The sequence below is a fragment of the Prenolepis imparis genome, unplaced genomic scaffold, assembly GCF_030444845.1.
Source record: "Prenolepis imparis isolate NDT839.2.m4 unplaced genomic scaffold, iyPreImpa1.0 SCAF_2, whole genome shotgun sequence".
Taxonomy (NCBI): Eukaryota; Metazoa; Arthropoda; class Insecta; order Hymenoptera; family Formicidae; genus Prenolepis; species Prenolepis imparis.
Genome location: NW_028141160.1, coordinates 8934171 through 8949459, shown reverse-complemented (window position 1 = coordinate 8949459; position 15289 = coordinate 8934171). Strand labels below are relative to the sequence as shown.

At 38.8% G+C, this 15289-nt stretch overlaps 2 protein-coding genes across 3 annotated transcripts in view; one reads left to right on the top strand and one right to left on the bottom strand.

Moving 5' to 3' along the window:
- LOC145948980 (magnesium-dependent phosphatase 1) overlaps nucleotides 1-15289 on the bottom strand; it is a 162350-nt gene that overhangs the window by 123380 nt on the left and 23681 nt on the right. The gene's annotated exons all lie outside the window — the stretch shown is intronic.
- LOC145948977 (discoidin domain-containing receptor 2) overlaps nucleotides 1-15289 on the top strand; it is a 152226-nt gene that overhangs the window by 121855 nt on the left and 15082 nt on the right. The window contains exons 9-14 of the mRNA XM_083058614.1: nucleotides 137-327; nucleotides 587-768; nucleotides 4429-4551; nucleotides 6905-7014; nucleotides 10635-10835; nucleotides 12385-12477. Coding sequence (XP_082914740.1) covers nucleotides 137-327; nucleotides 587-768; nucleotides 4429-4551; nucleotides 6905-7014; nucleotides 10635-10835; nucleotides 12385-12477 — 900 coding nt within the window. The remainder of the gene's footprint in view (nucleotides 1-136; nucleotides 328-586; nucleotides 769-4428; nucleotides 4552-6904; nucleotides 7015-10634; nucleotides 10836-12384; nucleotides 12478-15289) is intronic.

Sequence of the window (15289 nt, the reverse complement as noted above, 5' to 3'; positions counted from 1 at the left end):
ACAGACATGTTGAACAGCAAAAAAGATGTATATCGCAAAAATTGCAAGTGATCTAAAATTAAATAAGTCGAACCGATCATCGCGATCGAATCGATGTAACGATGCTTCATCCTCGAATCGATCCTTCCTCTTTCAGATACGCGGGTGGTTCGCTACCGACTTTGCCGCGCGATCTCGGCAATCGTCTCCTGGATATCGTGAAGTTGGACGATTACCAAGAGCCGTACCAGGCGCTAAAGTACGCGCCGTACTACAGCTACAGCACCGTCGTTATGGAGATGAAAGACATGATGCTGAACAACAAGGGCACCAACATCAATCACTCAGGTATGCGGCGCTCGAACGCGCCTACACCAATATCTATACGGCACGTATAACGCGATTACGCACATACACACACACACATACAGAGATACGCGCATCCTACACATGTACATACACCGTTAACGCATACATTCAATCGCCGCGGCTCCTGTGCCAACGGCGGTGCACCCACATACGTCCCGGCAACAAAGCATTTGCTCTGACCGCAATCAATACGCTATCCCCTTCTGCGCTCGCTCCTCCTTTGCTATATCATCCGCAGCGGTATACGCGAACGGTGCAGTTGACACGTCGTACGATTATGCGGTACCGGAACTCGGCACGGTGCCTCTGCTCAATCAGGACGCCGGCGCCGGCCGCGGGGCGACCGTCTCCAGCACCACCGGCGATCAGGACAGCCTCTTCTCCAAGAGTTCGCGGGCCACGAAGACCGAGGACAAGAAGGTGAGTCACTCGTCAATTCCTATTCTTAGCTTTTTAGCTCTTTAATTGTTTAATCTGTGCACTAATTAACGATGTATATCGAAAAAGCCCGACGGATCTAGAGTTCGCGATATAAATCGAAATAAAAAAAGAATTTGCAATTTCTTAATGCGGAGAATAAAACGAGGTAGAAATCTTTATATCATGAGACTATAAAAAATTATATACACTGAGAGAATTTTCTCTTAGAATTTACCCTGAAAATCATGGTAATCGTAGGACAATATGGTATGGAAAGAATTTTATGACAATTTCTCTGATTAATATTTCATTAGATTATCACAATAAAAATACTAAACTGCATATAGTAAAATTAATCAAACATATTTTATATTTTATTGTAATAGATATTATTATTTTTATTGTGCTAAATATTAATCAAAGAAATTCTCATAAAAAATTCTTTCCATATCATATTGTCTCATGATTTTCAAGGTAAATTCTAAGAGAAAATTCTCTCTGTGTATAATAACAAAAAAGTCGAAAGAAGAATTAATGTGTTGTTAAAAATGGAGCAGAACAAAATATATGTTTTTAGTTGGCCCGAAGATAATCGTAGTAAAAGATCTAAAACAATCGAAAGTCAATGTCATTAAAATTCAATGACTGACGCCGACTGATCTTAGCTGTGCACTGTGCATAAATAAATAGCGGGAAAAAATGCGCATCGTTGTCGCGGCAATAAACGTAACTCTCCGACCTGGACGGAGATAAATTCACAATTAATAATTTAAATCAATATGGTGGAACGAGCGCGGAACATTTGGGGCGGATATACCTCCCGTGGGTACAGTATAACGTAGCTCGTATCCAGAATGCCAGAACACTGCACGAGGGCAGAAAAGAGCGCAGGAACCCCTCCGGGTCGACATGAAACACGCGAGACGATCCCCTGGGTTCTCCATCGGTATAAAAAGAATCACGGGATCGCGGCCGAAGGTCAATTTAAAAGCGTGTGATCGATACTGACAGATGCTTTTTTTTTCGCGTCGGCCGTTGATAAATAGCGATACCGATCAGCTGGAGACCGGCAAACATTCCGTACGGTGCAGCGAGAGCTCTCTACAAAACGTCCGTTCGCATTTATGCACCTTTCATGTTCGGAAATAATAGATCGTAGAAATATCGTAGCGATCAAATCGTATTATTCCTTCTATCGCGCGATTATCTGCGTATACAAACACATTTGATGACTACATTGCTATAGTGTAAAAACTGTTGGATAAGCCTAATCAACAGTTTGCAAAAGTCATATGTATTTTATACTCGCGAGCCTTATTTACAAACTTTTTCAAAACTAATAATTTTTAGATTTTATAATTAATCTAGAATCAAAAGTGTCAAGTCTTGTTATTTATATTTTCGAGATTCAATGTGTTAAAACATTTTCCACTCGTTCTGTTAAATAAGTAATCCATAATTCTCAGTTTTTATGAATATTCTTTAAAACGAACATTTTATTTGGTTCATTTTTAGTATCTGTGATGTATAAAAATGATATCTTCTCTATTACGCTAGTTTTATACTACACATGTTTTATTTACTACACAATATTACTACACAATTTTATGTCGCAAAACGGAAATAATTAACGCTGCGATCTCCGCGATCGGTTGCCGCGAGATATCATCTCTGTGACGGGAACGACACGGGAGCTCGGAGAAGGATAATTGGAGCGAACTACCCGAATGGCGATGCAAAAACGGCCGGCGTGTAGCGCCCGGCTCTCTGCTTAGACAATAAATCGCTATCGCGGTTCGTCCGACACGCGCCGGAAATAAAGCCGGAAACTGCGACGTAGTCAACGCGGTGTCCGCGATGAAATCGATCGATCGATCGTCGTCGGCCGACCTGCAGTGAACGAACTCGCGTCGACAGGACGCGTCGACGAGGGCCCTTTCGCGGATACGCTGCAACCCTCGTGGAATGTATCATCATTACGCGGTCCGGCGGCTTCCGGGCCAGTTCGCTCCGTTAATTGCGGAGAGAAAGCGCGTCGTGTGTAATCACGTTTTCAACTGCCCCGCCTCCAGCAGCGGGACGACATTCGGTCGACATCACAAAAATATTACGCGATAGAAATTGATTTCACGACCAACCTTCCCGATACGATGTCGAGTATCACGTATCGACGTAAACACACGGCTCGTACATACAAAATTTTACGACACCCCTTCCCTCATTTGATAATCTTTTTTTGTTTTAAGAACCATGACGTGTGTGGCTCATTCCCGATGGATTTTACATCGACGATATAATAACATCGCGTCGCGGAGATATGCATTACAAATGAACTGTTTTCGCCAGAAATAATTGGCTGATTTCATATTTTATAATATGAATAGTTTTATTTGTCTATTGACGCGTTTAATTTTATACGAAGAACCAGACAATCACAAAAAATGAAATATATCTCCCGTTAGAAAAAAATAATGAGTTCTAAAAGTTTGTAGCGATTTTTATTTCATATTTTTTTTTCCCGCACGAATGCGAGGAGCGAGATTTCCTCGCTCGTTATAGTCATATGGCAGATGATTTAGACACATTCGAAATGTCTATATTTTTTTACTGTAATATTTTTTATCGTAATATATTCTCTCCACGATCGAAATTGTACACATTTATTCGAGAAATATAAGGAAGAAAACTTGATATAAGCATTTGTCGTCCTGTTCTACGATCGATTCCCTCAAAGTCATGAATGCGAACAGCTTCTTCACCGTCGAGTGAGTCCTTTCTATTCGCCGGGCTACACGTGTGTCCCGTGGATAGACACATCTGGTATCGTGGTTTGTGTACGGTTTCCACGGCGTGAATCGAGATTGATCCGAGCACAATGCTCGGAACGGGACGCTCCGGATCCGAAAGTGCCCGTGTCTACGTCGAGACGTCTGCGCATGATTGACATCCGACAGCGCCACTCGAAACAGTCAAAACATTTCACCCCGTGTGTCGCGTCAGAGTCTGGCCTTGACGCTTCGTAGCAACGCCAATCATCCTTCTCGGTGGATTCACTGGTATCCGTAAAACGACGATTACTCGGCAAATACACGGCACATTCGACATTATTTCTTTTCATATCACTCTCATTTGTCATAGCATCGAGTTTTAGAACGAGACTTTCGCGATCGGTTACGTATATCGTCCTCCTAATTACGCTACGAATTTATTCATTTTCAAACAACACTTCACAATCAATATGCAAATCGCGCTGCACTTCGATCTTTGGAAAAAATCGCAAGTATAAATAATTCAACCTGTATCTCTTGTCATTCACCTTTAGAAAAACGTTTTTCTCGCATGAAAATATAGGATGCGAGATATATCGCATCCTATCTAACATCCTACAAGTCTGTCGGCTTTTACCAATCGACAATAAGTTCAGGATCAATGGAACATTTGTAAGTCGTATTACAGTTCTGTGTGTGCTCTCTTTCTCTCTTATACGCCGATAATCCGCGAAACGCGAACGCGAGGGTCAAAGAGGGTAAAGCCGTTCGTCGAATGACGGCCGTAGATCTTGCGATACCTACGATGCGCCCCAGCGCGACTAGCGTGATCATAGATCGTTGATTATCGTGCGGATAGCCCGCACAATGCATTTGCGCTTTCGTGTTGCAGTCGCCGACTCAACAGGAGGTACTCTCGGCCCTGAAGAGACGTCTGGAGCAGACCAGCGTACCGCTCTTCCCACGGCATCGCCTTCGCATGCTCTCCAAGCTTGCCGAAGGGGCCTTCGGAACGGTAATGACATTGTTATTACATCCGCGAATAATAAGTATATATTTTCAATCGGTCACGGGTCTCTGAATAACACAATGTATCGTTTAGTCGGCGAGCCTCGACGCATACGTTGATCAGTTGCAATTAATTACTTGTTAATAAATTCAGCTTCAGATATGAAAAGGACTAGGAAGAGCACATATATTAAGTACAACCAAGTTATTTTTTAATTCCTCTATACTTATTTTGAACGTTTCGGTCCTTCCTCATATCAATTAGTAAAAAACGTGTATAAATCCGCATCTCTATCCTGCATTTCTAGAAAGTCCTCACAACAAGCGAGATGGAGAACAAGGATACATAGATTTTTTTACTAATTGATATGCTGAGGATGATCCAAAGAAAAGAGCAAAACATTCAAAATAAATAGAAGAATTTAAAAATAATTTTATTTTACCTAATATCTCTGTGCCTGGCTTTTACTAGCCCTTTTCCTATCTGAGTTTGTATATATCAAAGTCTTTTCGATTTATTTAATACTTCAGCTCCAAAAATTTGCAAAAAAATGTAATGGTTAATTACTGCATATACCATCTGCATTAATACTATTCTCTATTTAATTGCTTTGAGAATTATTTAGACAGAAAAAATAATATACGTCAATTTATCAAACTTATAAACGGCATATTTTATCTATCTCTTGCTTTAAGATGCATAATAATAAAATGTAAAACAGAAACATTTGTTATGCTGTTATAGCAATTTATCAGCATCACCACGATTGCGCTTACGCGAGTGGAAACAAGTTCGAACTATTTCGTGTAAATTCGCGATGCAACGTGTCGTTGCTTCCTCCGTCGGGAGGACGATCGCGAAATCAATCCGTTTGTTGGCCATCCGGGCGATTCAACGTGCGCCGGATGCGTAACAATACGTCCATTAACGAAGTGCCTGGAACGCGTTATTCTTCGTCGACACAATGACGCCTCGTCGCGTCAGGGGTCGTCGAGAATAATCAGTTTAGAATGCGTTACAGTGGCTAATAATTCCCTTTTGTTTCCCGCCCTCCCTTCTCCCCCCTTTCCTCTTCTCTTCCTCCCGGCACCGAACGACGCATCGTTAATGACGACCCGGCGAGGAGGATCATCGAAACGTTCGCTTCGTTTCGCGCAGTTCGCCAGTTGCCGCGTCAGAAATCCGCGGGACCGAATGCATCCGCATGCACGCGCGGTTGTACGACCTTCACGCGAGATCGGACACGTCGATCTCTCGACTCGCGGTCTACATGCAAAATCAATTGTCTTCGTCCGGTGGGAAATCGTCGAATCTCTTACGCGTAATATCGCGGAAGGATATACAGCAGTCGTGGTGCATTACGCAATGTGCATACAATGATCGATTATTCTTAGTTGCCGCTCGAAACCTACACAGAGAGAATTTTCTCTTAGAATTTACCCTGAAAATCATGGTAATCGTGGGACAATATGGTATGGAAAGAATTTTATGAGACTTTCTCTGACCAATATTTCACAATAAAAATAATAATATCTATTACAATAAAATATAAAATATTTAATTTTACTATACAGTTTAGTAAAATTAATCAAACATGTTTTATATTTTATTGTGATAGATGTTATTATTTTTATAGTGATTAATATATATTGATCAGAGAAATTGTCATAAAATTCTTTTCATACCACATTGTCCCACGATTACCATGATTTTCAGGGTAAACTCTAAGAGAGAATTCTCTTAGTATAGTATCGCTATGAGTTGGATAGAATTTATATTTTCGCGCATATTATTCGATGAAAGAAATACACTTTTTTATTCTGTATCATGATGTGATAAAAGAAAAAAATTGTTAAAAATTATTTTCTTAAAATTATAGTGTGAGGGTCAATCAATTTCTTAGCTTGTATTCAATTAAATTTTTTTGTATCGCAAAAAACCCTAAATCTCTTTAAAAATAATATGTTAAAGAATTTAGAGGCTGCAGAGAAGAATATTAAATATCTCTTCTTAAATGTTCATCTGTGCAATTTTCTCCAAGTGGTATGCAATTATCTTTAATGTTGAAAAAGATTTTCCCAGTCTGTGCTCCGCATAATTGGAAAGCTAGATGAAAGTGTATATGTATCACTGCACTTTCGTGCGCAAAATTATTATTATTACTGGTATATATAATCGGACAATATACGGATATTAACAATAAACAGAGTTAATAAAAAGCTGGCTTATGTAAAGTCATGTACAACGAGATTCGTCAAAATCACAGAAAATTACAGAATTTCGGCCGAATTCCCCGAATTTATCCTGGTCATTTCTATGCATATACATAACGCAATTCAAACAAATTATGCCCATAAAGGTATACGTGGCGGAAGCTGAAGGGATTCCGGAATACGGAACGACGACTACCCTCGGCAAGCGACTCGTCGCCGTCAAGTTTTTACTGTCGGAAGCCAGCGAGAAGGAAAAGTGAGTATATACACGTCTGTATGGAAGCCGCAATTTACATTCCGTTTCGTTATAGCGACGCTCGATTGAGCGTGCATGCTTTCCTCTCTAACCCGTTTCCTCCGTATAAACGACGATAAACCTTTTAGAGCCACGTAGAGAGAGAGAGAGAGAGAGAGAGAGAGACGCGCTTTCTACGCGATTTTATGCAGCGTCCGTTGTTATATCAACCGAAAGAGAGATCGTGAGTTATCTTGCCTTCGTAAACGAAACAGAATCGATAGCCGATCTAAACGATGAAAAAGAATAAGGTGCGATTTCCAGAGCGCATCGCGAGAGACAAATTGATCGCAAAGCTCAATAAATCAAGATGTATGTTCAAAGATCCAACAGATTTCTTATGCATTAACCGTTCTTCGAATTTATTCCGAACGCGTTTAGAAAAGCATCTTGATGCTGCATATCTGATTGCATATGCATTGATTGAAAGCACACAATGCTAACGGAAAATATATTTTCATAAAAACGGGATTCGCGCGTGTAATATAAATGCAACGGAAAAATGCTGCAATCGAAGAGGAAGGGAAGCGGTAAATTAAATTGCACGGTCGCAAGAGACTCTTCTCTCGTGGGACACACGATACATCAGAAGTTTAAAGCTGGAGAACGAGCGGTCACTCCGTATTGTTTGAGCAAACGCATGCGGCATCCACCATCCACCGAAGAAGCCCCGCGGCGGCGAAACGTCCGGACATGCCGTTCACGGACGATCGTTCTCGCGATTATCGCGTCAGACATCAGAAAAAGGCTAGTTCGATTCCACGAATGGAACGGATTTGCATACAATGACCGGGAGATAAGGTATCGCGGACTTTGGCCCGCACTCCGGCCCGACATGCGGACGGACTTCGTAGTAGAGATGACAAAGCTTCCTTCCGACGAGCAACGACGAAAATCGACGACTATTGGATGCCGTGTCCATTCGGGACCCCGTTCGCGTTCGACAAAGTTTGGCCAAAGAGAAATTTCTCTGACTTCGTGGACCAATCTGTCGAATGTCCGAGATGTAATGGAGAATAGCAAACAATTTGGCTGATTTAGCGTGCACGCGAGTAATTGCATATATGCATTTTATAAAAAATAATTAATTTATCTATCTATAATTAACACCTCTAAATATCCTTTATAATTATATTCTATTATTTCCGAAAAAATCAGTGCTTACGTAATTAGCCTATTCAATCAGTCTTTACAAAAAAATATAACAAAACTCATGAGGTCTCTTCTCTGACTTTGACATTTTTATTAAAAGATCGCGAGATTTTCAAGTGTCTAAACAAATCGCGCGGACAAAAATAATCCCTATAGTCTCCTTCGTAATCTTATATCGGGGTGACGAAACGCAGTCTCCGAAATCTGTCATATTTTATCTCAAACGAACGATTCTTGCATAGCAGATCCCCGACGTCCGCTCACGCAACAAGTTCCCTATCGCGCGGATGACTTATAGTATCTCATGACTCCGCATGTTCTCACCCTCCGCGCCGAAACGCGAGCAGCTGTGGAAAGTCTACACTTTTTTACGCAAAAGACAAAGGACACATCAGATATTTGTTACTTGAATTTTATTCTTTTATTACATGAATATTTTGTGTTTTTTTATGTGCCAGCGTTTAAGATCAATTTTTTATCGAGAGTCACATCTTGTCTATTTGCGCGATGGTTTGCATTGTCTGCTTGTCGAAGCAGACCGCGGCTGTGAAAGATCTCTGTGATTATAAATGAGAAGAGTACAACGAGGGATGTTCGCTCGTGTGCGAGCCGTGAGAAGGTCGTGCTAACGACAGATAAGAAATGTTTTATGCGTCACGCCCGGTATCGCGCGCGACCCGCGCTGACACTCTATTAAAAATAACGCGTCGGTTCAACGCTGCACCGGTTTGCTGCATCCATTCGAAACGACCTCCTACGGAGTCAAAATTGCGGTGATAAAATATATATATTTTGTCATCTTTTACGAAAAACATATCGACGGCATGGATTTAACACTAACACCCGGAAACAACTGTATAATTTTTTATACATATATTTGTTATTCGTACACAGAGAGAATCTTCTCTTAGAATTTACCCTGAAAATCATGGTAATCGTGAGACAATATGGTATGGAAAGAATTTTATGAGAATTTCTTTGATTAATATTTATCACAATAAAAATAATATCTATTACAATAAAATATAAAATATGTTTAATTAATTATGCAGTTTAGTAAAATTAATCAAACATATTTTATATTTTATTGTGATAGATATTATTCTTTTTATAGTGATAAATATTGATCAGAGAAATTGTCATAAAATTCTTTCCATATACCACATAGTCCCACGATTACCATGATTTTCAGGGTAAATTCTAAGAGAAAATTCTCTCAGTGTATTTATTATATAGTATAACATTTCGCTAAAAATCATTGTCAAAAAACTGTTAAAAAGGATATTATTTATTAAATAATTATAAATTATTAAAGGCTTAATTATTGAAGGATATTCACGTGATATTTCGTCGCGGGAAGGAAAATTGATACTGAAACTGTGCCGATCACGTCGGATACGCGTTTGCAGTGCCGTAAACGTAGCCGTTGCTGAATCGGAAACGTTCCTGCCGAGGCCGGTGCAAGGGACAGGAAATTGTACCGCGAACTTTCAGCTAATGCGACGTCATTAACTCGGCTTAGAGTCCACGGCAAACGGGGCTATTTTGCATATAGTGGTCAACCTACGACAGGAGAACCGTACCTTCCGCCCACGCCGAGTTTGGCGCGAGATGCCGCGTGACAATCGCTCGCACCAGCCCAACCGGGGATTCGCAGTTTATGGCGAATCGATACGTGCAGGGCGCCGTAGTTTTGTTAACGGCCGCATTAAGCTATCACGCGAGAGTGCCATTACCAAGTCGATCGTAAGTAAACCCGGAGTAACGATGCTGCGTGGTATAACGCAGCGACGACCTACGTGCATATGTGCTCGCGCTCTGGAAAACGCTTCTCTTATCCGGAAATAACGTCGCGATCCAACGAATTGGACGGCAACCACGATCGTTAACGCTGTACGAGCGTCTGGACCTGCAATGCAGAAAGCGCGTCACGCGATACGAGAATCGTTATTATAAGACGTTCGCCGGTGACTCTTGTTACTTTAGAGCGATAGGATACCGAATTTATTTTCAGAGTTGCCCCGATAATGTATATAAATTTATTCTTGAAAATATGCAATAAATTATATAATATTGCATATTTATATAATTATATATAATACTATATATTCTTAAAAATTGCAATGCACATCAAATTTAATAGATTCTAAAAATATTCAATTGCGGAATATATATATATTCCGCACTTGATGCATTTGGAATATTATATGTATATGATATGTATATGATAATTGTTAAAGTAAAATGATGTAATTGTCACAATGAGAGAAATAAACACGATAATTGAAAACACAAATGAAAAACATAACTTCATTCATCAAACTCTTTCCTCATTTCATAAAATTCTCGCAGAGAAAAAGAGAATCTCAATTAATGATTAGTGATAATTCACTGTGATAATTGACAGAAACTGGCTTGTTCTCAAACAGATTGGATTTCCAAAGAGATGTGAGGATTCTGGCTGCTCTGGAAGATCGCAATATCGCTCGAGTTTTAGGTGCCTGTTACCGTGAAGAACCATACTGTGTGGTGATGGAATATTTGGAACATGGGGATCTTTGTCAGTTTCTCAAGACACACATTACTGCCGAGGACGCACATTCCATGCCGATTGGCGTCAAGACACTTAGGTAACTTTCTAGTGATATAATCTGACATTAATCATTACGCGGAAGGTTTAGAACAATCTCTTTTAGTTAACGCCAATTTCCGCAATTATTAATTAAAAATTAGTGTATTAATTTTTTAATTTGAAGCAAATTACTGTTGAAAACATTTTTAAATTATTAAAAATTATTAAATTTTCTCTTTTATCTTTCTTCTGAAATACGATACAATATGTATATGTGTATATATATGTATATGTATATATGTATATATATATGTATATACATATATATGTATATATAAATATATATATATGTATATAGCTTGCTTTCAATTATTTTTCTGCTAACTTGTTATTTCATTGATATAACAAAAGAGCAGTGTTTATTAAAACATCCGGTCATTTTTTGAAAAAAAATGGCACGCGTGCAGGATGTTTCATGTAACTACCGCCATAGAAATTGAATGTTTTCAAATAAAAACAATACGATATTTTCAAAAAAATATCAAATTGGAGTACCTTCCGCAAATAAAATTGGCGGGAGGTCACAGAGCACATATAACCGTGTTAATATACTGTTTGAAAGCAATATCGCTTTATCGAAAAAGGCAATATATTTAGTTAATGCAAAATATAAAGATTTTCGAACATTATATAAGACGTTCTTCAAACGCGGCTAATTATTATTTATGTTGCGGCGATTAATGTTCGCAATTACCGTAATTACCAGAGCATTAATAAGTATTATAACTTTCAATTTACATTAACTTTCAATTACATCTCAAATTTTTTTGTGATAATAATAAAAAGATCAGTGAATGGCACTGAGTTTCGCGCACTGTAGATAAATTTTGTGCTTCCTTAACATATTAGATAATCTTTAAATATATTTCGCTGAAGTCTCGTTAAAGATAAAAAAATATTAATGTCGATCAAGATCGAATCTTTTCAATAATCTTAAGATATTTACGATAAGATATTTACGATATTTATATTTAAAAAAACATTAAACATTAAAAAATTAATGTTAAATACATTGATTAACATTGCAACTCAAAGATAATGTTTTGAAATGTCAAAATCCTTTTAAGACCAGCAAATGACATCATACTTTGGCAATCGCGATTACCTTACGAAATAGTTAATTAATTGCATCGTCTAATTTTACTAATTCGAAAAAAAAGTTCATTGTGTGAACCTGATATCAATCGACAATCTATCGTAGTGTTAGTGCTACATTATATAGATAATATATTACCGGCAATGCATTATTGTAACCATATTGTTTAAAGTATTCGAGATTACAGTTCTCAAAGTGTCGCAATCGTCTCTAACGAACCGGGGCTCGATTTCATTTCCGACGAATCGTCGTCGCTAGAGTTAACACGCAATAAGTTTCTCCGGCGCGAGTTTGACGCGTTTATTAATCGTGAACGACGCACAGTCCCCGGATTCTCGTCGACCTGGAAGAGAGGAATCTCTCCGAGGCGGCGGTGGTCGAGAGAGGATTCACAAGTGCGAATACCTTAACTTTGTCGCAGGAAACTCACGCCACTTTGTCGTCCTTTCAGTTTCAACTGTCTCATCTACATGGCGGCGCAGATCGCGTCGGGGATGCGGTATCTGGAGAACCTAAACTTCGTTCATCGGGATCTGGCTACTAGGTGAGTACAACGGGACTTTGTCGAAATGAATCTCTCTCGCGCGGATTTGCTTTCATCTCCCGAGAATAAACTTACACTCTACGAACGCGTCTTTATCATCCTCGACCAGTATATGTATATATTCACACTCTGTATCTAAACACTCTATAACTCTCATTCCAAGTTTGTATATAAGTACGCGATTTATACATTAAACAATTTAAGTTTATAAGGAAGCAAATATATATTTAGCTCAATATATTCTTACTATTATTCTGTGATATATCTCAAAAGTCAAAATAATTTTATACATTACGTGCATTTTTTTATTTCATATATTCAATAACAGTAATGTACTTTTAAGAATTCCCTACAAATAACTCTTTGATTGGATGAGAATGAAGAGTGCATCAGAGATTTACTAAAGTAAATACAAAGTTCTTTTTGCTTCGATGCATATATATCAAGCAGATATAAGACTACAAACAAGAGAATCTTCTTCGTCGACGCGAAGAAAATTACAAAGCTTTCGCGGCGGCAATACGCGAAGGGAGTTATAATTCACGGGGATAATCCCCCGCCGCGGAAACAGCTTGAAAAACGCAATTCCGCGCCGCGCGATTTATTGAAAAGTAATTTCAAAAGTCGGTCGCGAGACCACTCACGAAAGAGGTAAACGTCGCGGTATGTTTTTTACGTTATTGCGGAAAGGATAAATGGATTCGCTGCTTGATTTATTTGCCGAACGTAAACTCACTCACCCGTTGAATGTGTTTTTCCCCGTCTCGGTTTTCGCTTCATCGATTAACAAGACGCCGCGATTCGCTCTATCTGACTTTAAATCGTCGGAAAATCATCTTTCGACGGACGCGCCTCTCAATTCGATTCGAGACTATGCCGTCTGCTTTAATTGGCACAGTCTAATAATTGGCAGAGATGTTCTCGCGGATGCATGTGATCGTACTCGGGGACGTGTACGTACGAAGAGGGAGGATTTTACTACGCCCGATGCACCCGTTAAAACGGGACACCGATATCGATTCTCCTTGTTACACTCTCAGAATGAAATTGAATTATACCATTCCCTCCCCCTCCCGTACGGTGCATTTCCATAAGCCCCAAAACAAACCTAGCCGAGAACCGCATGGGAAATCAACGATTTGTTAGCGAATCGTCGCGAGGAATACGGCGAGAAGAGCAAGCGGCTAGTTATTTCCGTGAGTGAATGGTGGTATGACCATTAGTGCATCGACGACGGAAAATGTAGCGTTTTTTCACTGTTTTTTTTCTACCCAATCGCGCATTCAATCGTCGTAACTATCTGGATCAGATTTTAGCATTGTGTCCCTTGCAGATCACTCGCTCGGAATAATTTCGTCGGGTTTTTTTTGGCAGGAACGCGCGACTTTGAACGCATGATAGACACCCTTCTCACAATTCGACATAATGGTCTAAAATTTGTTATATTCTCACGGTCGATTTTTCTTTCTCGCATCAGAAACTTTTCCCTCCCATACGCATCATTTCGATATTATTTGAATAATTTGAAATTATTGAGGAAAAAGTACATCATCATACTTTTCATCCAAGTGCACACATTTTTAATATCTTCTGATTAAGATGCGTTTTCCGCTAAAAGCGCGGCGGTTAAAAAATTTAAAAAACATTGCGCCGATAATAAAATTCTAATGCCTTGCGGAAGTTGCCGAGTAAGATACTTATTCTCCTTGAATTTTCCATCGATTAAAGGTATGCAATATGCAAATATTTATAAAAAGAATAAAAATTTTTACTATAAAATATATACTCAAAATATACAAAAATATGCATTGAGCGATTATAAAATATCATGGTTTGAAAATCTATATTTGAAATTGCATCGCTCATTTATTAATTATCTTACCATGATGTTTCCATAACCGTATTTATTTCGTTCAAACTCCATATGTTTTCTCTCTGATAAGTTGCATATTTTTAATATTGCTCATACCCGCGATAAACCTTCATAATAATCCTCAAACCATATAACGTATACAGTGAACAATACTGTACGATGACCGCCAATCGACGAATACGAAGTACAACCTGTATATAGAACGAAGTCCATCTACATGGCTGTTATTGAAATGCAATGGCCATCTCGCCGAATCGATAGGACGTTTAGATGCACATATGTGCATATATGTATACCATTCGCACACACTCACGCAAACCGCCGAGTTCTCATAGCACGTGGGACCTAGTTTCCGGCTGGACAGTGTCTCTCAAATTCTTGTTCGTAAATATTAATGGTAAAACAAAAGGCACTTCTTGCGCGAAGTTTCTATAGTGATATCAACCCTGTCAGCATTCTTAAAAGCACGGTTTGACTCGTTCGATTGTAAAAATAACTCAACAAGTATCGACAGAACTACTTTTGTGTCATCTCTATCTCTCACATGTGCTTCTCCATCACATACAATTAGGTCAATAAGTACTAATTTAGATATAGATTATCTATATTAAATTAATATAGATAAAATTCGATTATTTTAAAATTATAAATTTTTACGATAATTGACGAGTAAAAATGTGCTCGCTGTAATGCTCGAAACAAGATATCTAATTTATAGCTATGTGAACCTAGCACCCGACTTTTTAAAAATTAATTTTTTAAAACGGAAAATGATAGCATTTCGTTTGTAGTTGTTTGTAGTGATTTTCCTTTCGTTTGTAGTTGAGCGGTTCAAAAGTTATAAACAATTGTTTATTCGTCCAAGAGCTAACTCTGTCAATTTTTAAGATTTTTCAAATCCGCTTGCGCAGTCTTCTTTAGAATCGTTTGTAGTTGTTT